This window comes from Pan paniscus, chromosome 20 (genome assembly GCF_029289425.2).
Source record: "Pan paniscus chromosome 20, NHGRI_mPanPan1-v2.0_pri, whole genome shotgun sequence".
NCBI lineage: Eukaryota > Metazoa > Chordata > Mammalia > Primates > Hominidae > Pan > Pan paniscus.
In genome coordinates, this window is record NC_073269.2 from 21,918,833 (window position 1) to 21,945,606 (window position 26,774).

The 26,774-nt window shown below is 49.8% G+C and overlaps 1 protein-coding gene across 5 annotated transcripts; it reads right to left on the reverse strand.

Moving 5' to 3' along the window:
- Nucleotides 1-875: 875 nt before the first annotated feature.
- Nucleotides 876-26,760, reverse strand: HAUS8 (HAUS augmin like complex subunit 8). 5 transcript variants are annotated; one of them, XM_003817819.6, is made up of 11 exons: nucleotides 26,500-26,760; nucleotides 24,385-24,446; nucleotides 20,136-20,191; nucleotides 13,798-13,879; nucleotides 11,098-11,193; nucleotides 10,658-10,752; nucleotides 9,910-9,975; nucleotides 9,648-9,806; nucleotides 6,948-7,089; nucleotides 3,933-4,074; nucleotides 876-1,291 (listed from the first exon to the last, which is right to left on the reverse strand). In XM_003817819.6, exons 1-11 carry the CDS (start codon nucleotides 26,526-26,528, stop codon nucleotides 988-990), a joined length of 1,233 nt encoding a protein of 410 aa, XP_003817867.1. In that variant the 5' UTR covers nucleotides 26,529-26,760; the 3' UTR covers nucleotides 876-987. The 5 variants fall into 5 exon arrangements, with proteins under 5 accessions (XP_003817867.1, XP_008969322.1, XP_008969325.1 ...); XM_008971074.5 differs by having other exon boundaries at nucleotides 11,098-11,190; nucleotides 26,500-26,748; XM_008971077.5 differs by lacking the exon at nucleotides 10,658-10,752 and having other exon boundaries at nucleotides 11,098-11,190; nucleotides 26,500-26,736.
- Nucleotides 26,761-26,774: the final 14 nt, after the last annotated feature.

Sequence of the window (26,774 nt, forward strand, 5' to 3'; positions counted from 1 at the left end):
GACTCACTGGGGACAACCAGGCAGATTCGTCGCACTCCAGCCCAGAAGACAGAGCAAGCCCTGTCTAAAACCAAACAAAGACAAACCAGGCAGCAAAACCCACACCTCCAGCGATACGAATTGGAAATGTGACCTGGGGATCAGTAAGTTCCCAAAGCCCACACCTTGTGGGGTGGAAGCTGGAGAGCTGGTTGGAGGAAAATGTTCTGGGCCAAAGTCCCAGTGGAGCACAGATGGGGTTTATGGCAAGAGCCTGAGCATCTCCCGGCGACAGCTACTGAGACTGGAACTGAAATATGTCCACTCTAGTCGAGGTGCGGGATGCAGGGACCCAGTGGTGGATGTCCTGGAGGGCGGGACCCAGGGTTCCCTGGTGGAGGTGTGGAAGGACGAGACCCTGCAGTCTCTCAAGCTGCCAGCGAGACGGGGACCCAGAGACCTCCCGAAGCTGCCAGCAAGGCAGGGACCCAGCAGTTTCTCAAGGCTGCCTGGGACCCAGTTACCAGATTACGAAGGCATCTCAGGCCCTAGAGCCAGAGCCAGTCAGGGGTTAAAGTGGAAGCTCCCTACTTCACCAGGGGAAGGATGATGTGGATTGTTTTTGTTTTACCCCTTCTGTTGAATGTTTACAGACACAAACTTGAGTTCTAATAAAGAATTGCATTTCCCTAAAAAAATAAATAAAGTATGTCCACTCGAGGGCCAATTCTTAACTTGCTGTCCCAAAACCACCCCTTGTGACTGAAGGACATGAAATAATCTCGAAAGTGGGATACTGGGCATGTCATGGAGGCCCGGAATTTCAGGACCAGTCATCCAGAAGAACTTGAGAAAACACAGGTCTTCCAACTGGCCCCTTCATAGAAAACGGAGGCTTCAATTGCAAAACAGGTTTACTGTTTTATCAAACAAGATTATCACATAAAAAACAGCTACAGTGCTACGGAAGTATATAAAGTGCTCAAGTATCCTGAATGTAACCATGAGTCATGACAAGTCCCTCCCTGAACGAGAGACAGAGGGCGGGACTTCTGCCTGGCTGCTTGAAGAAAAATCTTCGCTTGGGCTGATGAACGTGGCCTGAGCGGGGGCTGACAAAGCACCCGGGTTGTCGTCCTCAGACAGGGGCATGTTCTTGGGTGCTCCCCCAGATTCTCTGCAGGCACTGTCTTGATTGAAATACCACCGGCTGGGGGGCGCCATGCCCTGGGTCTCTTCCCAGACTTCCTGGTTTGCCAAGGCTGCCTCTTTGCTTGCCTCTGCGGAGAGTTCCAGCACCTGGGCAAAGCTCCTGTTGAGGATGGGAGAAATAACGGCTTTCACCCTCTGAGGTGAAGCGCATGCGTGTGGTGAACGAAGGGCTGCCACACGGGGAGGCGGATTTTCACATGCCCCACGTGCTCAGTGGGAAAGGGCCAGCAAATAAGATCCGTCTGAAAAGACTCAATCAGGGAAACCCCCCAAGAACAGCACCAGGCATGAAAGGAAAGATTCATCCAAGAAATGTTCACGGAGCTCAGTGCTGTGCTGCTGCTGTGGTGGGAGTATCTGTCCCCTCCCAAACTCCCATTAAAAATTAATCCCCTGGCCAGGTAAAGTGGGATTAAAGTGCTGTAATCCCAGAACTTTGGGAGGCCGAGGCAGACAGATGGCTTGAGGCCAGGAGTTCGAGACCAGCCTGGGCAACATGGCAAAACCACGTCTGTACAAAAATTTTTTTTAAAAAACTGGGTGCGATGGCTCACACCTGTAATCCCAGCACTTTGGGAGGTTGAGGCGGGCAGATCGCCTGAGGTCAGGAGTTCAAGACCAGCTTGGCCAACATGGTGAAAGCCCATCTCTATTAAAAATACAAAAATTAGCCGGCCGTGGTGGAACGCACCTGTAATCCCAGCTACTGGGGAGGCTGAGGCAGGAGAATCGCTTGAACCCAGGAGACAGGGTCTATAGTGAGCCGAGGATAGCGCCACTGGCACTCCAACCTGGACGACAAAGTGAGACTCCATCTCAAAAAAAAAATTAGCTGGGTGCAGTGGTGCACGCCTGTAGTCCCAGCTACTTGGGAGACTGGGGTGGGATGATCGCTTGAGCCTCGGAGGCAGAGGTTGCAGTGAACCGAGATCGCGCCACTGCACTCCAGCCTAAGCAATGAAATGAAATCCTGTCTCAATAATAATAATAATCCCCAATGTGGCAGCAGCGAGATGTGGGGCCTTTAAGAGGTAACTGGGTTCATGAACATTCTGCCATTCATGGATGAATGAGTTATCCCGGGAGTGGGACTGTGGCTTTATAACCCTTTGATGTCTCCTGAATTGATCCATGGCCACCCACAGGAGAAAGAAATGCCACAGTGGGTGGCTGGCTGTTTTGCATAAGTCCTTTTCCAATATTTTAAGCAACTCAGGAAAAAGATTTAGCATTGTAAAAAAGAGAAAAGATACTCTACTGGAAGAGGTGGAGAAAAGCGCGTGGTTAGAAATCTCCTGGGGGAGGTTAAAAAAAAAAGTGGGGGGAGGTCTTGATGGGTTTTGGGGGTCTGGACGCACAAGGATATGTGCTCTGTGCAAGTCACTGCACAGTCCTTTAAGATCTGGGCCATTTCTATCAATCAGAAGTTCAAAAAACATCCTCCTGGGACCTTACCCTGGAAGGCATTGAAAACACCAACAGGGCTGATGTGAGGGCGCCTGTGCTGCTGGGTTACTCTGAGGATGTGAACGATAGGTGACACCCTTTCTCTTCCAGCTGCTTGAGAACTTCCACAGATTTTTTTTTTTTTTTTTTCCTGAGACAGGGTCTCACTCTACTGCTCAGGTTGTAATGCAGTGGCACGACCACAGCTCGTTACAGCCTTGACCTCCCCAGGCTCAGATGATTCTCCCACCTCTGCTTCCTGAGTAGCTGAGACCACAGGCATGCACCAGTGTGCCTGGCTAATTTTTGTATTTTTTAAATAGAGAGGCCCGGCATGGTGGCTCACGCTTGTAATCCCAGCACTTTGGGGGGCTGAGGTGGGCAGATCACTTGAGGTCAGGAGTTCAAGACCAGCCTGACCAACAAGGTGAAACACTGTCTCTACTAAAAATACAAAATTAGCCGGGCGTGGTGGTGTGCACCTGTAATCCCAGTTAGTTCGGAGGCTGAGGCAGGAGAATTGCTTGAACCCAGGAGGTGGAGGTTGCAGTGAGCCAAAATCATGACATTGCACTTCAGCCTGAGCAACTCTGTCTCAAAATAAATAAATAAATAAATAGAAACAAGGCCTCACCATGTTGCCCAGGCTGGTCTTGAACTCTTGGCCTAAAGTGATTCTCCCACCTCGGCCTCCCAAAGTGCTGGGATGACAGGCGTGAGAAACTGCACCCGGCCCTTCCATGGATTTTTCTGAGCTCTTTTGTTCTCTCTTCCCCCTGCTCTGCTTGAGTCTTATACCCTGTGAATCTAGGACACATCTTATAGCATATTTGATCCTCACTTCACCTAGAATCCCCATTAGCTCAAAAATGACTGAGAAGTAGGCTAGAAAAGGGAAATTAGCTGGGCATGGTGGCACACACCTGCAGTCCCAGCTACTGAAGAGGCTGAGGTGGGAGGATCACTTGAGCCCAGGAATTTGAGGCTGCAGTGAGCTGAGATCTGCCACTGCACTCCAGCCTGGGCGACAGAGTGAGAATCTGTCTCAAAAAAAAAAAAAAGGGAAGGCAAGGCGGGTGCTCTTGGATGGAGATTTTGTTATCCACAATACAGATGACAATGACACCTGCTGGCCATTCTTGTATCGTGCAGCGTCTGGGAAAAGAGCAGCTCGCTCAGGGGACTGAACCTCCTCTGAACTCCAAGAGGAACTCGGCACCACCCCAACAGTGCAGCCACCAACAGCCCTGAGCAAACAGGGTGCCACCTCTTTCTTAAAGCATTTTCCGAGGTACCTTCGGAGCTCAAGGTCCTTTTTCACCGTCACGTCCTTGAGTTCCCTCAGTAAGTCCAGCACCTGCACATTTTCTTCCGAATCACCAACATCAAGTTCTCCCAGGAGGCGCTGAGTGGTCACCAGTTCTTGCTGCAGGGCATCTGGAGGGGAAGAGGGATGGTGGGCGATGGATGGCAAGGTGCCCCATGCACGGCACACACAAGTGGAGCGGCCGACAGACTTCTGTCACGATGCTCGGCTATCGCGCTGGAACCGTGGAAAGCGCACAGGGAAGAAGCCGAAGCCAAGGAAGACATTCATCCCTTATCCATCCCGTGCTCTGAGATTGTGGGACAGGCACATCCATCTATCCAGGAGGGCATTGGACCAGAACTGAAATGTCACTCTGGTGTCCTCAATAGAAACCAATGCAAATGTGAAAAGGGCTGTGCTGTGCCAGGGAGAATGCCTGAGACCTCCAAGCCAGACCATGAGCAACTGAAAAACAGTCCTTGTTGTCTGCACCACTGAGCAGAAGGATGCCTGCAACTGCGGGACCTGTGTCACCTGCACTAGGACAACACGCCTCTCTACCCTAACATACGTCACATCAAGGCCAGTTGTACATGAGAGTCACATTTTGGGAGCCTTTTAAGTGCCGTATCAGCCAGCCTCTTCTCCCTCCGGCTGTGGACCGAATTATGCCCTCCCTAATACGTACGTTTCACTCCAATCCTCCACTCCTAGTGAACGTGACCTTAACCGGAAACAGGGTTTTGTGGATGGGGGGGAGTTAAGATGGGTGGGGCCTAATCCAGTGACTTGTGTCCTCATCGGATGCGGGAAATTTCTTTTTTTCTTTTTTTTTTTTTTTTGAGACAGAGTCTTGCTCTGTCACCCAGGCTGGAGTGCAGTGGCACAATATTGGCTCACTGCAACGTCCACCTTCCGGGTTCAAGCGATTCTCCTGCCTCAGGATCCTGAGTAGCTGGGATTACCGGCACCTGCCACCACACCTGGCTTTTTTTTTGTATTTTTAGTAGAGACAGGGTTTCACCATCTTGGCCAGGATGGTATTGAACTACTGACCTCGTGATCCAGCCGCCTCAGCCTCCCAAAGTGCTGCCATAACAAGCATGAGCCACTGTGCTGAGCCTGATGCAGGAAATTTCAATAACGAGACAGCCAGGGAGGAGGCCACGTGAGGACAGGCAGAGAATGGAGGGACACGGCCACGAGCCAAGGAACGCCAAGGGCCGCCAGCAGCCACCAGCAGGTGGGGGAGACACAGGATGAGCTCACCTGACAGCCCCTGGAGGGAGCCCATCCCATCAACGCCTTGATTTCAGACTTCTGGCTGAAATCAAGACTCCCAGAACTGGGAGGGAATATCTTTCTGTTGTTGCAAACCACCCATTCTGTGGCCGCTTGGTATGGCAGCCTCGGAAAACTCAACACGATCCCTAGGCCGTTCCCAGGAACTACCTAAGGAACTGAGCAGAGACTGAGTGTTTTCTAAGAGTTACAGATGTGGAGGTGACCGCAGTCATAAAATCAGAAACCCGGCCGGGCAGGGGGCTCACACCTATTCAGGAACCCAGTGCTTTGGGAGGCCAAGGTAGGAGATCACTTGAGCCCAGCAGTTCTAGATCAGCCTGGGCAACATAGCCACACCTCGTCTCTACAAAAAAATATAATAATTAGCCAGGTGCGCCAGGAGCAGTGGCTCATGCCTGTAATCCCAGCACTTTGGGAGGGCAAGGCGGGCAGATCACCTGAGGTCGGGAGTTTAAGACCAGCCTGACCAACATGGAGAAACACCATCTCTACTAAAAATACAACATTAGCCGGGCATAGTGGTGCATGCCTGTAATCCTAGCTACTCGGGAGGCTGAGGCAGGAGAATCGCTTGAACCCAGGAGGTGGAGGTTGCAGAGAGCCAGGATTGCACCATTGCACTCCAGCCTGGGCAACAAGAGTGAAACTCCGTTTCAAAAATAAATTAGCCAGGTGCAGTGGTGGATGCCTGAAGCACTAGGGAGGCTACTACTCAGGAAGCTGAGGTGGGAGGATCTGAGCAGAGCCTGAGAAGTTGAAGGCTGCAGTGAGCTATAATTGCACTACTGCACTCCAGCCTGGGCGACTACACTAGAAGATTCCACCTCCGCAGAAAAAAAAGAACAATGGCAGGGCATGGTGACTCATGCCTATAATCCCAGCACTTTGGGAGGCCAAGGTGGGAGGACTGCTTGAACTCAAGAGTTCAAGTCCAGCCTTGGCAACATAGTGAAACCCCGTCTCTACAGAAAAAAAAAATAATAATAATAAATACATACATACATACATACATACATATATATATATATATATTAGCCAGGTGTGGTGGTGCACATGTGTACTCCTAGCTACTCAGGAGGCTGAGGTGGGAGGATCGCTTAAACCCAGGAAGCAGAGGTTGCAGTGAGCTGAGATTGTGCCACTGCACTCCAGCCTGGGCGACACAGCAAGATGCTGTCTCAAAAAAAAAAAAAAAGAAGAACCACACTCCAGGGTAGCCAAAAACTTGCTCTGTGGGAAGATACCTGTTCTGAAGAGAATTTAAGGTGCAGCGCGGCAGTTTTTCACACTTGCCAAAGTCTTCAAGTTAGGGATTAGGTGGGAACCCTATGCCTGAAAGGGACCTCACTGGTCTGCTGAGGGGGAAAGCCGGGGTGGAGCTGGTGGTCTTGTCACACCCCAACCACTACGGCATATTTGTTGGGACCAGGACTTAGGAGACTACAGGTCGTCCCCGCAAAATGCCTTTCGGCAGGACAGATCGCTGTGAATCCCACTGCCCAAGGTTCAAATCCCAGTGTGGTTACTTACTCAGGGCGAGACCCTTGGAGGAACCACAGCCTGGCCAGCCCTCCCCATCCTCTGCCTTAGCTGGGGAAGAGGGCACTTGCGGTGATGACATCAGGCCCACAGGAAGCACCCACACATGCTCCTCGCCCCACCTGCTGCACACGCACTGGGACGCCCCGTTTCCTACCTAAGAGCTGCTGCCTGTCTCCCTCCAGGTGGATGGACCTCACGGGCAGCTCGTGCCTGGTAGTGTCCAGGGCCGTGGCGAATGTCCTGTATTGCTCCTTGAAGCGTGTGGCCACTGCCTCGAAGGGGCTGAGCATCTCGATCTGTAAGCAGAAGGGATAATCGGGGGGAGACCCTGGAGTCCCCTCTCTGGAAGCTTAACAGAAGCTTAACGGCTCGTGCAGGGTTAAGATACAGCGCTGTTCTTCACCACCCCCCAGGGAATCAGAGCTCAGGAAGTTTCCGAGGGTGTGGTGAGCTCTCCCCAAGAGAGCCAAGTGGATGGCAAGGCAGCCCAGGCCCCTTACTGAGAACGTGTGTCTGCCAGCGGTTCTAGGCTTGGGCCCTCAGCTGAGCCCACCTGCTTTAGAGTACTGCGCCTAAACGCCTGCCTTCCACAAGGCCATCCCCGGCATGGCCCACTCCCACCCCAAACATGCTGTCTGGGTCTTCATGGGGGTCTGAAATGATATACGATTGACCCTTGAGCAACACGGGAGTTTGGGGCATCAACCCCTGTGCAGTCAAAAATCTGTATTTAACTTTTGACTTCCCCCAAATTTACTGACAGCTACTGCTGACTGAAACCTTACTGACAGTAAACATTCAATAAACATGTAAATAGATTAGCATCTATACACACACACATACACATACACATACACACACACACACACACACACACACACACACACACACACACACACACACATATATATTTTCTTTAGATGGAATCTTGCTCTGTCTCCCAGGCTGGAGGGCAGTGGCGCAGTCTCGGCTCACTGCAACCTCTGCCTCCCAGGTTCCAGCAATTCTTGCGCCTCAGTCTCCCAAGTAGCTGGGTTACAGGCACGCATCACCATGCCCAGCTAATTTTTTGTACTTTTAGTAGAGACGGGGTTTCACCATGTTGGCCAGGCTGGTCTCAAACTCCTGACCTCAAGTAATCCGCCTGCCTCAGCCTCCCAAAGTGTTGGGATCACAGGCGTGAGCCACTGCACATACATATTTTTTATAGACAGATCTTACTGTGTTGCCCAGGCTGGAGTGCTGTGGAGTGATCACAGTTCACTGCAGCCTCCACCTCCCAGGGTCAAGCAAACCTCTTGCCTCAGCTTCCCAAGTAGCTGGGACTATAGGCATATGCCACCACACTTGGCTAATTTTTAATTTTTATAGAAATTGGCCGGATGCGGTGGCTCACACCTATAATCCCAGCACTTTCAGAGGCTAAGGAGGGCGGATCACTTGAGGTCCGGAGTTCGAGACCAGCCTGGCCAACATGGCAAAACCCTGTCTGTACTAAAAATACAAAATTTAGCCGGGCGTGGTGGTGCATGCCTGTAGTCCCAGCTACTCAGGAAGCTCAGGTATGAGAGTTGCCTGAACCTGGGAGGTGGACGTTGCAGTGAGCTGAGATAGCACCACTGCACTACAGCCTGAGTGACAGAGCAAGACTCCCATCTAAAAAAAAAATTTTTTTTTGTAAAGATTGGGTGTCACTATGTTGCCCATGCTGGGACAAGTATGTATGCACTCATGACGTGCCTAACTTTTTCTTAATTTTTTCAGTATTTCTAGGCTATAAGGTTCATCTATGAGTTTCTTCAAATTGTCACAAATCTCTAAAACTTTTTCCAATAAACTTATTGAAAAAAATCTGCATGTAAGTGGAATCTCACACTTCAAATTCGTGTTGTTTGAGGGTCAACTGGGTTTGTCTCTTTTTCTTCCATTTTGAGCTCCCTAAAGTCAGAGACCTTGTACTCAAGCCCAGGGTCTAGCTGCAGGGGTGCTCACATGAAAGTTTTGGATGTTAGGGGTTGAGCTGTATCCCCCCAAATTCATACCTGATGATCCAACTCCCAGTACCTTGGAATGTGCCCTTATTTGAAAAGAGGGACTTTATCAGGGTCATCAAGTTAACATGAGGTGATGGGGGGTTGTAGGGGGGATGCTAATCCAACACGACTGGTGTCTTGTGGGGAAAGGGGGACACAGACACACACAGCAGGGAGGACATGTGAACACAGAGAAGACAACCATTCACAGGCCAAAGACAGGGCCAGGAGAGATTCTCCCTCACGGCCCTCAGACAGGGCCAACCACCAACACCTCAATCTTGGACTTTCAGCTTCCTGAATCGTAAGAGAATGAATTCCAGTTGTTTTGCCCACTCAGGTTGTGGGACTCTGTCCCAGCAACCACAGGAAACTCACCCACTGGGTGGGGGGTCCACCCCTGCCAATCAGCCCTTTCTGGGTTCCAAGGGTTCGTTCCTGTCCTTCTCCCACATGGACACTGCTGACCACACAGCATTAGGAGTGATGTGCCTCCCAGCAGTACCCTGACCCTGAAGGGGAGTCCCAGAGCACGTCATCCTGTTGCTGCTCACGATCATCAGGCGCTCAGGAAGTCTCTGCACAAGTGCATAGAAGGTGCACGCCTCCCTTATTCGTTCACACTTTACTTTGTAAACTCATCCTCTAAAAGTGTCATCATAGACCAACACCAGGACCAGAGCAAGTGTGGCATTAAAAGCCCAACACAGTTAGAAGCCAGTGAGCAATGATACCCTAGCACGAATGCTACCCAAAACAGTGGAGATGGGCCAGATTCACAGGGAACACTCACTGGTCACAGAGTGTCACTTACAACTGACCTGGGCATCCAGGACATCTGCCAGCTCCTGCTTCCTCTGAGAGAGGAGAAGCCTGCGCTTCAGGTCGTGGGCCTTTTCCTGTAGCTTCTCCTTCTCCTTACACATTATTAATAAATTCTTTTCTGCCCTTCTTTCAAACTCAGCAAGATTGTTCTCCATCTGTTAAATGTGAAAGAAAAGCTCAAGCAGGTGGGGACTCCCTCCCCGTGAATGGAGGCCACCCTTCCATCCATGGCATACGTGAACAAGAAACTGTTTTCACCTTTACGGATAGTAGTGTCAGCAGTAGTGTCTGAGACTCCATCATTTCCATTGCTTCAGATAAATCCTTAAGAAAAGAAAAAGACCCTCTCAATTCCTGATGAAGTGGTATAAATCCAACTCTTTTCCCAGCAGGGGCAGAACTCTGGCTTGTGTGGATTTTCTGTATTCAGTTTGATATTTGGTAGTTCTCTACTGTAGTGGGTCTATTGCTTCTATTTTCTTTTATTTGGTTTTCTCCGGCGCTCTGAGATGAAAGAGGGAGGTCCACAACCTTCCTTCCCCTGGCACCTGGCAGGTGGAGAGACAGCAGCAGCTGGGTAGTCAAGGACAAGCTGAGAATACCCACCAATTTGGTGCTGCACCAGGACCAGAATGCCGTCTCCCCACCTGCTGGTCCCCCAACCACCAGTCTTGTCCTCACCCCAGTGAGACCACAGCCTAGCCGTCCTCCCACCAAGGGACAGGGCCTGGCATTGTGCCTTTCCCAGCACAGCGTGGGCACAGAGAAGTCCCCTGTCTCATTTTTTACATGGCTCCATATTGGTATCCACTACTGAATGTGTACTCGGGGAAATGTAAACTCTACAAATGATCTAAGAACATCTGTGGTCTTGATTTTTGTCCTAAAGGGCATGGGTGTCTTTTATGTTCTTGGATCCATGGGCACTCGGCATCTGGTTCAGAGTGGACTCTAAATCAGATCTATGCAACCCATCTGTCGCTGCCCTCTTCTTTCAGACACTTACTGGGCTCTTTTTCCGAGGGGCAGAAAATGATGTCGACTCAGGTTTCTTTGATATTGTTTTTGCTAACTGTGGTGTCTTTTTGATGATGCTTTTGTCTAAGATAAAGCACAGCATTTTTAATGGTAAGTAGCGTATATAGACTGGTCCCTGGTTGCCATTTTTTTTCTAACGATGGCTTTATTGGGATGTAACCCCATCATAAATTGAGGAGTATATGGACTTATAACAGTCCAGTTAAAGTTGTTCAACTTTGCAAGGGGCAAAAGGCAAGTTTAATACCCTTTATCAAGGTATTCAGTATATTTTTGATGTACAATACTTTCAACTTACAATGGGTTTGTTGGATGTGACCCCACTGTAGGCCAATTGTACTTTGGAAGCCCACTGAGACCTACTGCAACCCCCAGTGAGTGACAGAAGGGGTGAAACAAATTATTTACCATTAATAGCAGAGAGATCCAGGTCAGGTGGAGCTGTGCCATGCCCTTCCAGCAACGTGGACTGCAGGTCACCCTTTCCGACCCCACTGCTATCTGCTGTTAAGAAAAGAATCCCCGAAAGTCAGCACAGTCAAGAGACAGTCTCCATTCAAGCCAGGAAACGCAGGCCGTGTTTTTGAACAATACCACTTGCTTCTAAAAAGCCCAATTTCGTCCAAGGTGGAAAGGCTAAAAAAAAAAAAAAAACCTGTGGAAATTCCCAGCCATCACCTTGACTCTATTTTTAAAGTACCACTAGAAGACAGAGACATTCTGTATAACCAAAGAGACGCAAATAGGCCTTTCTGCTAGTTCACAAGATGCTACAGGTGGGATACGATGCCATATTCCCATTCTACCCTCTACTCTCTTTCCATCTTTTTTGTTTTTGAGACGGAGTTTCACTCTTGTCACCCAGGCTGGAGTGCAATGGTGCAATCTCGGCTCACTGCAACCTCCACCTCCCGGGTTCAAGTGATTCTCCTGCCTCAGCCTCCCAAGTAGCTGGGATTACAGGCACCCGCCACCATGCTCAGCTAATTTCTGTATTTTAGTAGAGATGAGGTTTCACCATGTTGGCCAGGCTGGTCTCAAACTCCTGACTTCAGGTGATCCATCCACCTCGGCCTCCCAAAGTGTTGGGATTACAGGCATGAGCCACCGCACTCAGCCAAGTAATCTTTCCATCTTTTTTCTGCAGCTTCTGGACTGTTCATCCTCCCTGGGAGTTCCCTTCGTCTTTTAACGTATATTCTAAACTGTAAAATTAAGCCTTACACTGTCTAAGATGGGCACTAGCATACAGCATGCTACCACTACACAAGAGCCCAGGAGTGCTGCAGATGCCAACAGATGGCACGTACGGTATGTTGTGTTAGGAACTAAGCATGAGACTATTTAATGAACAACTATGCAGCTGAGGAAATGAATGACCTGGAAATGAAAAGAGGAAGGTCACTGCAATGTGTAGGGTACAATATAACAACGATTTGTGTTGAAATTCTTAAAAAAAATCTGGAAAGATCAGCAAAAATCTATTGAGAGCACATGCCCTCAGGGCACAAACTGGGAGCCTGGGGTGAGGAGGTGGAAATTTTTTTTTTTTTTTTTTTGAGACAGGGTCTTGCTCTGTCACCCAGGCTGGAGTGCAGTGGCACAATCTAGGCTTACTGCAACCTCTGCCTCCCAGGCTCAAGCAATCCTCCCACTTCAGCCTCCTGGGTAACTGAGAATACAGGCGAGTGTCACCATGCCCAGATAATTTTTTATTTTTTTATTTTTAGTAGAGACAGGGTTTCACCATGTTGCCAGGTAGATCTGGAACTCCTGGGCTCAAGGGATCTACCGGCTTCATCCTTCCAAAGTGCTGGGATTACAGGCGTGAGCCACCACACCCAGCTAGAGGTGGTAACTTTTTATTGCTATTGCTTTTGCCCTGGAATATTTTATCATCAGCATGTATAGCATTTGCACTAAGAAAATTAATTTTCTACAAAGCCATACAATGGAACTCAAACAAGCAGTCCTTTGAAATCATTATGGTGTGGTTTAAATTAAGGTTTCTTAGCCATGGCATTGCGAGCACATGGGGCTGGATCCTTCCTTGCGGTGGTGGGGGTGTCCTGTGCATTCAGGATGTTAAGTGGCCTCCCTGGCCTCCACCCACCAGACGCCAGTAGAACCCTTTCCCCCAGATATGACAACCAAACACATCTCCAGACACTGCCTAAGCGTTCCCTGGGGGTCAGAATCGCCCTTGAGTAAGAACTGGTTCTAAGGTGTGGCAGGCCCAGTCTGATCCCCTGGCCCCACCAGCATTCCCAGCTTCATGCATGGCCTTCAACCCAATTAGATGGGGAAAGACTAGCAGGCTGGCTCTAGTGTGCCTGCTTCTCAACCACGCCTGGGAAGGGCATAGCGCGAATTCTCACAAACATCTATACCAGGAGTGGCAAATTGTAGCTCATAGGCCAAATCCAGCCCACTTCCTTTGCTTGTAAATAGTTTTATTGGCACACAGCTATACCTGTTCCTCTATGTCTGGTCTGGGGTTGTTTTTAATGTTACAAACAGCAGAGCTGAGTCTTTTTGTTGATGTTTTTGAGACGGTGTCTCACTCGGTTGCCCAGGCTGGCATGCAATGGAGCAATCTCGGCTCACTGCAACCTCCGCCTCCCAGGTTCAAGCGATTCGCCTGCCTCAGCCCCGCACCCTCACCCCAAGTAGCTGGGATTACAGGCGTGTGCCATCATGGCCAGCTAATTTTTGTATTTTTAGTAGAAATGGGATTTCACTATGTTGGCCAGGTTGGTCTCGAACTCCCGACCTCAGGATGAGTCCTCACAGCCTCTCTAAGAGTCTTGCTCTCAGAGCACCAGTGGGAAAACAGTTACATAGACAAGAAACTGATGTCACAAAGCAGTACCATGATGGCAATGTGGCTTTTCTCTGGGGCCACACAGGTAAGAAATGATCTCCCCTTTGCTCCGCATCCCCACTCACCTCCCCACATCCCCCCAGTCTGTCCTTATGCTCCAACTCTCTCTGCTCACTGCTTCTGACCCTTCCCAGAAAGGAAAGAAGGAACTTTAACTTAGCACCCATGGAGACAAAATTTACTGCCGCGCTCATCACTGCCCGAGGACCATGGCTGTTTCGCACCTTTGCTTTTCTGGAGCAGGCTGGATTTCCTTCCACCTTCAGACATCTTCCCTCGGGTCTGTGACCCATCTCCTGCAGGAGCCTGTTATGGGAACACATGACACTCAGAGGACAAGACATCCTCCCTTCACAACAACGGGCCCTGATGCGGTCTGCACTGTGTTTCATAACTGCTCTTACTTTGAGGCAGGGGAGACATTTAAAGAGGTTTGAAATCTTACCTCATATATACAGGACAAACAAATTTTGTCAAAATGTAGATGCTCACTTGCAGAGAACATAGGAAACTACCAAAATGTTTGCTGGTGATTATTGACATGGTAGATTACAGGTGACTGATTTTTTTCTAGACACATTTAAGTATTTGCTAGTTTTCCAGAGAGAACATACAACTTTGGTCATCAGGAGAAACAAAGTTTTTACACATATATTGTCAAAAAATATTTTTTTAAAGAAACACATGGAGCACTGGCCTTCTAATAACCAAAAGCAAAACGAAAATCTTATAAAGAGCAACGGCCAGGTGCAGTGGCTCCCGCCTGTGGTCCCAGCTACTCAGGAGGCTGAGTTGGGAGGATTGCTCGGGTCCAGGGGTTTGAGGCTGCAGTGAGCCATCACACCACTGCACCCCACCCTGGGAGACAGAGCAAGACCAGAGCAACGACATGACAACGCACAGACACCACTCTCATTCAATATCACAGTGGAGGTCCTCAGATAAGAAGTAAAAGGCAAACAGGTTGAAAAGGAAAAGTAAAACTCTGTTCTTACAAACGTAATTTTTCATGTAGGAAATCCCCAAACATCTTCAAAACTGCTATTAAAATTAGTAAGTTTAACAAGAGTTTTCTTTCAATTTTGTGTGTGAACTTGACTGGATATGGGATGCCCCAGACTGAACATTTTTGGGTGTGTCTGTGAGGGTGTTTACTAATGAGATCAGCATTTGAATTGGTGGATGCAATAAACTGCCCTCCCCAGTGTGTATGGGCACCATCCAATCCCTTGAGGGCCTGAATACAACAAAACAGTGGAAGGAGGAGAAATTCACACCTTTTGCTTCCTGCTTGCCTGGTTGAGCTGAGACACCTTACCCCATCTCCTGACCTGTCCTCAAACTGGGACTTACACCTTTGGCTCCCCTGGTCTCAGCCCTTCAGACTCACACTGAACTAAACCACCAACCTTCCTGGCTCTCCAGTTTGCAGACAGCAGATCCTGGGATTTCTCAGCCTCCATAATCACATGAGCCAATCCCGTGTAAATAAATCTCCTTTTATATATTCATATCCTTTTATAAGCCTCTCTTATTGGTTCTGTTTCTCTGGAGAACTCTAATACAGCAGGGGTGCAGGACACACGGTCAATATGTAAAAATTCACATTTCTAGCAATGAAGTAGCAATGAACAAGTTTGGAGATTGAAATTAAAATAGAGTACCATATACAATGGCACTAAACACCAAATGCTTAGTTATAAACCAAATAAAATATGTGTAAGATCTATAATCTGGAAGCTACAAAACAATGTTGGAGGAAATCCAGGAAGATCTAAATAAATGGAGAAGCATACCATGTTCATGGATTGAAAGACTCGCTGTTATTAAGAAGGCATTTGCCCTGATTTATGGATTCAATATAATCAAAATCCAGCAGATATTTTGCTAGAAAATGACAATTCTAAAATCTCTATGGAAAGCCAAAGGAACTAGAAGAGACTAAACAGTCTTGGAAAAGCACAGTGAGAGGTCTCACATTACCTGTTCTTAGGACTTAGTGCAAAGCTACAGTAACCTCAGCAGTGTGGAACTAGCATAAGGATGCATACATAGAACAATGGAAAAGAACAGAGCCCAGACATGATGTACACATACATGGTCAACTGGTATTTGACAGAGATGATGAGAGAATACAACGGGAAAAAGGAAAATCATTTCAATAAATGGGATTACAACAACTGAACACCCATACATGAAAAAACAAACTTTGATTTAAACATCACACCATACACAAAAACTAACTCACAGACTTAAAAGTAAAACCTAAACAAGAAAACTCGTACAAGAAAACAGGAGAAAAATCTGTGATCTTGGATTAGGTGGAGATATCCTGGATAAGACTCCAAAAGCACAATCCACAAATGGGGAAAGTGATCAAATGGGCTTCATCGAAATCGACAACTACTGCCTCTTAAATTAAAGCACTTAACAGCATGAAAAGACAAGCCAGACTAGAAGAAAATATTTGCAAAGTACCACAAAGAGCTGGTATCCAGAATATAGAAAGCACCCTCAAAACTCAGTAACAAGAAAACAACCCAATTTAAAACTGGACAAAAGATCTCAACAGACACATCCGCAAAGATACAGGAATGGCAAATAAGCAGATGAAAAGATGCTCAATATCATCGGCTATTATGAAAACGCAAATGAAAACCACAATGAAGTATCACTTCACACCCACAAGACTGGCTAGAATGTGAAAGTAACAACTTGCACTCTTCATCTATGTGCCTAGTGGGAACATAGATGGTGCAGCCACTGTGGATAACAGGTAGTTTCCTGTTACCATTATATAGAGATGTTTTCATCTACAACTCATGGCTTGTAACTCCTATAAACCCTTGTTACAGTAAGCAGGATCTCTCTGACCTCCCACACTCCTTTCACCTGCCAGAGAGGGTCCTGCCTCATACCCCAGAGGAAAAAATGCAACAGAGGCCAAGAAGAATCTGAACAGACAGGACTTGCTGGGTTTAAAGCATGCCCTTTTTGACCAATCACATTTCCACAGGGCTGTCCATGCTTCGTTCGTGCCTAAGTCATGAAGACTCTATAAAAACCCAAAGGAGCTGGGCGTGGTGGCTCATGCCTGTAATCCCAGCACTTTGAGAGGCCAAGGTGGGCAGATCACGAGGTCACGAGTTTGAGACCAGCCTAACCAACATGGAGAAACCCCGTCTCTACCAAAAATACAAAATTAGCTGGGCGTGGTGGCGTGCGCCTGTAATCCCAGCTACTCCGGAGGCTGAGGCAGAATAGCTTGAACCTAGCTGAGGCAGAGGTTGCAGTGAGCCAAGATCGCACCACTGCATTCCAGACTGGGCGACAGAGCGAGGCTCTATCTCAAAAAAAAAAAAAGACAGAGCTTGGAGAGATTTCAGATCAGATAGCTAACACATGGAGATTCCCAAAGGGTGGTATGCCCGAACAGGCCATGGAAGCTCTGTGCGCCTTCCCCCCATATCTCACTCTACACATCTCTTATCTTCTAAAAAAAAAAAAAAAAAAAAAAAAAAGAGACAGGATCTCACTGTCACTCAAGATGGAGTGCAGTGGCTCACTGCAGACTCAACCTCCTTGGCTCAAATGATCTTCCTGCCTCAGCCTCCTGAATAGCTGGGACTATAAGCACCCACCACTACACACAGCTATTTTTATTTTTTTTGTAGAGGTAGGGTCTTGCTATGTTGCCCAGGCTGGCCTCAAACTCAGGCTCAAGCAATCTTCCCACCTTGACCTCCCAAAGTGCTGGGATTACAGGCCTAAGTCACCATGCCCAGCCACTTGGCTAATGAAAAAAAAAATTTTTTCAGAGACGGGGTCTCGCCCATGCTAGTTTGGAACTCCTGGCCTCAAGCAATCCTCCCATTTCGACCTCCCAAATTGCTGGGATTTCAGGCATGAGCCACCACACTTGGCTCCATCTGTATCCTTTGTAATATCCTTTATAATAAACTGGTAAACCTAAGTGTTTCCTTGAGTTCTGTGAGTCACTCCTGCAAATTAACTGAACCTAAAGAGGGGGGTCATGGGAATCCCAACTTGAACTTGGTTGGTCAGAAGTTCTAGAGGCAGAAGAGGGGCAGTCTTGGAGACTGAGCCCTCACCCTATAGGTTCTGATGCTATTTCCAGGTAGAGTGTGTCAGAATTGAATTGGAAGATACCCAGCTGGTGGCTGCTGCTTGCTGGTGGGGGAACCCTCAGAAGTCCTGTGTTGACTGTTGTTGAGTGGGAGAATAGGAAACACAGTTTGAGTTTTTCTACGAGCCAGCAATCCTCCTCCTGGGAGAAATAAAACCACGTCTACACAGAAAAACACACAAGAATGTTTACGGAGGCTTTATTCATAATCACCAAGACAGGAAACCAACTGACTGCCTGTCAATCAATGAACAGATGAACACAATGTGGTCCATCCACTTGATGGAATACTATTCGGCCATAAGAAGGAACCAGGCCGGGCATGGCGGCTCATGCCTGTAATCCCAGCATTTTGGGAGGCTGAGGCAGGTGGATCATTTGAGGCCAGGAGTTCGAGACCAGCCTGGCCAACATGCTGAAACCCTGTCTCTACTAAAAATACAAAAATTAGCCAGGTGGGGTGGCACACACCTGTAATCCCAGCTACTCGGGAGGCTGAGGAAGGAGAATGGCTTGAATCCAGAAGGCGGAGGTTGCAGTGAGCCGAGATCGCACTACTGCACTCCAGCCTGGGCAACAGAGCGAGACTCCATCTCAAAAAAAAAAAAAAAAAAGGAAGGAAGCACCTACATGCAATACATGCAACACAGAGGAACTTGAAAGGCACTCTGCTAAGTGTCAGGAGTCAGAGGCAAGGGCTACAAACTGTGATGCCACAGATATGACCTTCTAAAAAAGGCAAAAATGCAGATTCAGAAAGCCAATCTGTGGTTGCCTGGGGGTGGGAGAGGGGCTGGTCCTATCAGAGCACAAGGGGATTTAGGGATGACTCGTTCTGTAGCTTGATTATAGAGGCGGTTCCATGACTGTCTATGTCTGTCAAAACAGGCAAGACCCTATGCTGAAAAGGGGGATGCTGACTCCATGTAAATGACACCTTGATTTTTAAAATGGGGGGAAAAAACAGAAAAGATCTAAAGGGTAAAATGTTACAGCACACAGACACACGGGGGCGCTGTAACCAAGTCTTGGCGACAACATGAAAATTTGGAGCGTGGAAGACTGTGACTCTTTGTTGAAAATTGCTCTGAGAAGATTATCTGTTTGTGCAAAGGTATCCTCTTTTCTCAAGCCGAATCTTAAGTCACAGGGCTGAGAACCCACCAGCCACCCAGAGTGGAAGACAGGCAGTGGGAATCTGACTTAATTTTATCATAAACCAAGATTTGGAAAGCAGAGGGAAGAATCCAACCTTGACTTCACTGAAAGAAAATATGTAATTGTATAATCTACTGATTGCTCCCACGAACTCTCACACAAAGCACGTTCTCACGTGGTTAAAGATCTTTCATGCCATTACTTTCAATGGTTTCACGATATTTCATGGTGTGCCTACACAATAGTTCACTAAACTCTTACTCCAATTCGGAGTGATCGAAGGATGTCATTTTTCCCATAGTTTTTCTCTAAAAACCTGTTTTTTTATTTTATTCTATTTTTTTTTTTTTGAAGACACGGGACAGGGTCTCACTCTGTCGCCAAGGCTGGAGTGCAGTGGTTCAATCTTGGCTCACTGCAACCTCTGCCTCCCAGGTTCAAGCGATTCTCCTGCCTCAGCCTCCTGAGTAGCTGGGATTACAGGTGCACGCCACTGCATCCGGCTAATTTTTGTATTTTTAGTTGAGACGGGGTTTCGCCATGTTGGCCAGGCTGGTCTCGAACTCCTAGCCTCAAGTGATCCGCCCACCTCGGCCTCCCAAAGTAGCTGTTTTTAAATACCAGCCAGACACCAAGAACTGTGTGCTGGGCACTGGATAAGACAGCTTCAGAATCCAGAAAGCGAATTAACTGGGTTGAAAGGCAAGAACAGGCTGGGCGCCAGGGCTCACACTTGTAATCCCAACATTTTGGGAGGCCGAGGCGGGAGCATCACTTGAGCTCAGTAGCTCAAGACCAGCCTGGGCAACATAGGGAGACCCCGTCTCTATAAAAACGTTTAAAAATTAGCTGGTGTGGTAGCACACGCCTTTCGTCCCAGTTACTCAGAAGGCTCAGGTGGGAAGATGGCTTGAGCCTGGGAGGCTGAGGCTGCAGTGAGTCGTGATCACACTGCACTCCAGCCTGGGCAACAGAGAGAGACCTTGCCTCAAAAACAAAAAAAAAGGGTAAGAACGATACCATGTCTCAATGGAGATCACAGCTTCGTAAAAGAGATGCTTATAGCCATGAGCCGTCGATGACAGACTCACAACTGGCAGCATGAAGGGCTGATGGTCTCAAAAGCACCTGAGTGAAGATCCCAAAATGCTTCCTTCAGGACCAGGTTGTGACCGCCTCCCATGACTAGTTTCGGAATTCCAGTTACTCAGAACCATGCTCAGAACTGCTGCAAATGGAAGCTGGGTGCGGCCTTACCTTTTGGGTTGTCTTCTTTTCATACTGCAGATACCGGGACTCAATCACTCTTCCACCTGTGGGGACACACTGTTGGTGCACAACAAAACTACAAAGGACCGAAGACCCCACACACCCAGACCCCACGCCCCAGAGACCCAGATGCCAGGGGCCCTCTCCACTCAGTGACCAGAACAGAGGAGGTCACCACTCCTCCTGCTCGCCTCTGATCACGTCCTTCGGCAGCCTCGAGCATGCATGGGACGCCTACTGTATGCAAGTCCCAAGCCATGTGTGGAGTCACAGAGTTCCTGAGGAAGTAAGATCAAGGAACACCCTCCAAGGTCAAAGCTGCAACTGCACTCAGACAAGCGGGAGGGAAAGAAGAAAGAGCTTTCACTGACGGCCTCCAGGTGGCTTCCTCCTTCCTCCCATCTTGTGTGACCCCAATGGCCCCTTCCCCCGCCTGTGTGTCTGGGACTCACTCCTGGTACTACCTTTTACTCCCCCCGCCCCTTACTCAGTTTGGGACCCCCTGCCCTGAGACATGCCCAACACCCAGGCCCTCTTCAGACAGAGCCAAATCCCTGGTGACAGCCCAACCCCAGGTCCCCTTCCAGGGCTACTCCTGGGAGCATGACTGTGGTTGGAACAAATGCCAACTGTCACCCCAGCTTCTGGAGGTAGGGGTCTGAACTGGATCCAGTTAGTCCCGTTCTGTCCCCCAGCCCTCTCCCGGACCCCTCCCTCAAAACTGTTCCTCCCACCTCCTACACCAGGCCCAACCCTCGGTCTCAGCAGGTGACCTGTTTCCTCTTTCACTGGGAAGACAGAAGTGGCCCCAGGAGACCCTCCCACCACCACATCCAGCCACCTCCAGTCCTGATGGCTGCATTCCCCCGGCCCTGTGAATGGACCTCTGTGCTCCCAGATAAAGCGCCCCCCATTCTGGGCGCTGAAGCCCAGCCCTCACTTCCAAAAGGAAATGCCCTGCAACTCCCACCTCCCTGCCTGAATCCCCACAGCTCCTCTCTCCACCAGATGCTGGAGGTCATTCTTCCTCCTACCTGCACTCTCTGCCTCCCCCCATTTCTCCCATCACCTTGACAGTAAACACCCCAAGTTCTTTACTCACCAGCTCCCCTTTCTCTCCTTTCTCCTTCCCTTGAATCCCGCCCCCCACAATCCAGCTTGCAGACACACCACCGCACCAGAACACCTTTGGACAAGACCACTGTGACCTCCCTTGCTCCTGAGCCCAGCAGTCCATTCTCAATCCTGGTCATCTGAGCCACCAGGCACAACCACTGCTCGTTCCCTGCTTCCTGAAACCTTCCATCAGCCTCCAACTGCCCTTCAGGGCTGAGACAGGCTGGCGTGCTGGGTCCATGGGCTCAAGAAGCCTAAGTGCCTCCGGGAACCTTCTGGGCCCTGTGCCACCAGCAACTTGCCTCTAACCTTATCACTTTGTCACCTCTCACTTGCTCTATTCAGCCGCTCTGCTGCGTGGACCCCCTTGCTGTGCATCCCCCTGCAGGCACCTCCCTCTCTCAAGGCTCTGCTCAGTTCAGACCACAGCACACTTGTCTCTGCCTGCCATTTCGTCACAGCATCTGTCATCATCTAGCGCCCCCCACAGCCTCCTTACGGTTCTCATGCAATGCCCACCTCCTCCCTAGAGCCCCAGGGGCCCAGGATTTTTGTCTCCTTCGCTGGCTGCTATGTTCCACCACCTGGCACGGGGTAGGCACTCAATAATATGTCAAATGAATGATTCTAGGCCAGGCGTAGTGGCTCACGCCTGTAATCCCAGCACTTTGGGAGGCCAAGGCAGGCGGATCACCTGAGGTCAGGAGTTCGAGACCAGCCTGGCCAACATGGAGAAACCCCATCTCTACTAAAACTACAAAAATTAGCCAGGCGTGGTGGCATGTGCCTGTAATCCCAGCTACTTGGGAGACTGAGGCAGGAGAATCACTGGAATCCAGGAGGCAGAGGCTGCAGTGAGCTGAGATCGTGCCATTGCACTCCAGCCTGGCAACAGAGTTAGACTTTGTCTCATTAAAAAAAAAAAAAAAAAGAATGGTTCTGCATTGTATCGGTGCCATAGAGCTCAGAGGTTTGCCTTTGTACTGAAGAGGCCCGGGGAGAGTGACATGCTCAATGTCACACAGCTTGAGAGTTCAGCCAAGTGAGATTGTGACTTCGACCATATCTTTGTTCCAGTTGATTCTTCTGTTGGGGACTGGGGTTGCAGCTGCTACCCTGAGAGGAAAGGAGGTGCCCTCAGAGTTAACAAGGATCCTTCAGTCAGCCAAAGGGCCGGGCTGTCAATCTGGGCAGCCCCAGGGTAGGAATGCGCCATGCCTGCAGAGCGAGTGTGGGTGCCGGTGGGTGCCCGGGAGCTGTGGACAATCGGGAGGCCACTCTCATGGTGCAGGTCTCTAAGGGCTGAGGCCAGGACCAGGTGGGGTCCCAGGAACAACCAGGCCACAAGAAGAGTCTACCCTGGATGGTGATCGAACAGCTGAGAGAAAGGACATCCCCAGCTCCCAGCAGAAAGACCATCCAGCCCGGGTCTTTCTAGTAGCATCAGGAAACAGTTTTGCTCAACAAGGAGGATCTCAGGCTTGGGCTGCCTTGGATGGTGGGGAAACAAAAGCACTTTCAAGTTTCCTGAAAACTAGGATACAACTGTTTGTTTTAAACAGCCTGGCCAGGCGCGGTGGCTCACGCCTGTAATCCCAGCACTTTGGGAGGCCGAGGTGGACGGATCACTTGAGGTCAGAAGTTTGAGACCAGCCTGGCCAACACGGTGAAACCCTGTCTCTACTAAAAATACAAAACTGAGCCAGGATGGTGGCAGCTCCCAGCTACTTGGGAGGCTGAGGCCGAGAATCGCTTGAACCTGGGAGGCGGGAGCTACAGTGAGTCGAGATCACGCCACTGCACTCCAGCCTGGGTGACAGAGCGAGACTCCATCTCAAAAAAATAAATAGACAAATAAATAAACAGGCTGAATTTTCCACAGAAGCAATATTATGAAGAAGGATACAATTCTTGTCCAAGAACAAGGTAGCTCATAAATATTATAGCTGTTATATGCGAGATTAACATGTGATGTTTAGAACTTGGGATTAAGTGGTCAGGAAATAAAAAGACAACTTACCCAGCGACGCTGAAACATACAAACCTTGCCTCACTTGGAAATAAAATCCTGCTCTAAGCTTGCTGAATTGGGCCCTGCGACACTGCACACACTGAGAAAATACCTCATTGTATCATAGTCTTGGCCTCCAACGATGGACTCTAGAATCTACCATGCAAGCCGAGCATTTCCTTTTTTTTTTTTTTTTTTTTTTGAGATGGAGTTTCGCTCGCCACCCAGGTTGGAGTACAGTGGCGCGATCTCGGCTCACAGCAACCTCCACTTCCCAGGTTCAAGCCATTCTCCAGCCTCAGCCTCCTGAGTAGCTGGGATTACAGGCACCTACCACCATGCCCGGCTCATTTTTGTATTTTTAGTAGAACGAGGTTTCACCATGTTGGTCAGGCAGGTCTTGAACTCTTGTCCTCATGATCCACCCACCTTGGCCTCTCAAACTGCTGGGATTACAGGCGTGAGCCACCGTGTCCAGCCACATTTCCTTTTTTTTTGTTTTGTTTTGAGACAGAGTCTCACTCTGTCGCCCAGGCTGGAGTGCAGTGGTGCGATCTTGGCTCGTGGGGGAGGCCATTAACGGTGATCCCAGACCGATAGGTGGAAATCAGATGTACAGGCACCCCTCATGAGACTGACACGCTCACGCAGTGGGAATTGAGAGTTTGATTTTAGGCCGGGGGCAGTGGTTAATGCCTGTAATCCCAACACTTTGGGAGGCAGAGGCGGGAGGATCACTTGAGGTTAGGAGTTCGAGACCAGCCTGGGTAACATAGTGAGACCCTCCGTCTCAAAAAAAAAAAAAGGCAGAGTTTGATTTTTGATAATGATCTCCATGGTCTCCACACCCACGCTTCCAGGGGACATGTCCCGGACACAGCCCATGACCCCCATGGCTGCCAAGGGAAGCCACTGCTCAAAATGACCACCACCATTCCTGACACAGTCCTCGCCACAGGGCTGGGATGGCCAGACCCAGAATCCCCACAGGTGTGACTACAAGGAAGTAAAGCCACAGGCCCCCTTCTCTGGCCTGTTTTTTTCTTCCTCCAAAAGCACGTAATGAAAGAAGAAAACCATGTTCCTTAAAGAGATCCTGACACTGCTTACCTTGAACTCTTTTATCCTTCTTCTTGGCACTGCTAGAATTTGTGGGGCCGGTTGCAGGCTTCCTGCAAGAGAAGAGAGAGAGGTCTTGTTCACCTCACTGCCCAAGAAGCACAGGGAAGCCGGCGAGGTGCCTCTGCTAGTTGAAGCTCAGACAGCCCAGTCCAAGGGCTGCCCGAGGACAATTTCAGTGAGGGTGGGCCACCTCAACAGGAAAAGGGACACAAGGAGCAGCCAGCCCTGGTCACCTGGGCAAGAAGGCATAGGTGAACACCCAAACTGAGAAGAGAGGAGGGTAATGAGAGCTCTGTGGAAGAGATCACAGCAGATCTCAAATTATCCCTGGGTTCATTCATTCACCAGACATTGATGCACCTACTGTATTCCAGTAGAGACACAGTGGTAACAAAACACAGAGCTCTTTCCCAGAAAGGGAAGAACAACATCTTGACAGGCAGGTACGAGGAGTGGTCCCAGCAGGTACCTCACTTTGGGAGGCTGAGGCTGGCGGATCACGAGGTCAGGAGATCGAGACCATCCTGGCTAACATGGTGAAACCCCATCTCTACTAAAAATACAAAAATGAGCTGGGGTGGTGGCATGCGCCTGTAGTCCCACCTACTCAGGAGACTGACACAGGAGAATTGCTTGAACCCGGGAGGCAGAGGTTGCAGTGAGCCAAGATCACGCCATTGCACTCCAGCCAGGGTGACAGAGTGAGACTCCGTCTCAATAAATAAATAAATAAAAATAAAAATAAAAATAGAATGAAGCCTGATGTAATAGGAAAGAAGGGACCCTGAGATAGGAATCGCTGACTCATCAGCTGTGGGGGTGCAGGAGAGGGAGAATCTGGGATGACTAGGGGTTTCAGGGTTTCAGCCTGAGCTGGTGAGAAAAGAAGGGATCCAAGAACAGACACCAGCAACACAGGAGGGGCAAGTGGGTGGGCAAGTGGAGGGGCAGGGCCAAGGCCAGGGCACTGTAACTCCTGCTCCCATCACCAAGGGCGGCTCCACTGGTCCCTGCGGCCACCTCCTCTGAAGCAGGCTCCCAGGACCCCAAAGTGAGACCCAGACAATGTTGGGGACACTTCCAGGCCACCGTGGGGAGAGGCAACTTAGCAAGTGTTCGCCAGGTGCCAGCAGCTGCGCTCGCCCATAGGCTCCTCCTAACCCGACAGCTTCCTAACTGTTCACACCTGCTTTTTCGTCGCTGCAAAACAAAGACACACAGGTTTTACATAGGTCAGCCCCGGGGCAGTCTCACAGCCAGAAAGAGACAAGAGCACAGACTCCCTCTGGGGACTGTGCTAGGGCTGTGGCCTCAAACCGAATGGGCTCCTGGGTGAACCTGCTGCGACCTGAGGGGGGTCCCTACAACCTGTGCGAGCCTCAGGTACTGCACCTGTACCTGGGAGGTGCTACTGTCAATCTATCGGTTACGGCAAGGGGCGGTGGAGTGATTCCTCTTGCTGGCCAATTTCACTTCAGTTTGCACCTGGCACAATCAACACTGGCAGAATTAACAAAACTAGACAAATATAGCCTCATGATCATTCATGCCTAGCTCTCGGTCAGTATTCAACTTCTTTCTGTTAATGGTGTGTTACCCTAGGCAAGTCACTTCCCCTCCCTGGGTCTCCATCATCTCCTCAGTAAACTGGGAGCACAGAATAAAGCGCGTGGGAGGATTAAAGGGGACACTTTGGTCGCCCAACACTTGTTCACTGCATAACGATAATTCCAAGAGCGACATCACAGTAAAGACCCAGGCGCCGATCTAAGCGCGTTTCAGCCTCACGCGACGCGTACGAGGTTGAGCTGCGTCATCGGCCCCATTTCGTAGCGGAGGAAAGCGAGGCACTGGGCGGTCAGGCCGCTTGCCGGAGGTCGCCCAGCGTCCCAGCCGAGGACGCGGAACTCAGGGCCGGTCGGGTGTCTGCGCTCCGGAGCATGCGCAGAGGCAGCACGCCATCGGGGTCTTCAGGGGCCCACGCAGTTCCTGGCGGGGTCGAACCCGAACTCACCCCGAGGGTCCTCACTCCCCAACTCCGCTGCCCATCCTCTCCAGCCCTATGGCGTCTACAAATCCAGACCTGCGGACGCCCCAACTCACCCAGCGCCTCGCCCCGAGGAATCCGCCATTTTCCCGCCTTCCACCTCAACGCCCGACCCGCCGGCTTTTCAAAGCCGGACCCGCCCCCTTGCTTGCGGGTCGGACCATTTGTGGAGACGCAGGAGGGGTGGCTGCGAGGCGTGAGGCAGCGCCGGCTAAGTGTGGAGAGCGCGGCCCCAGACGCGCGCTTCGCCTGTCCTCCCCTCGCACTTGGTCTCGCCCACCATCGGCGGTAGTGGGTAGGGGCGGTGGGTGGGACCTGATCTGTCGGAAAG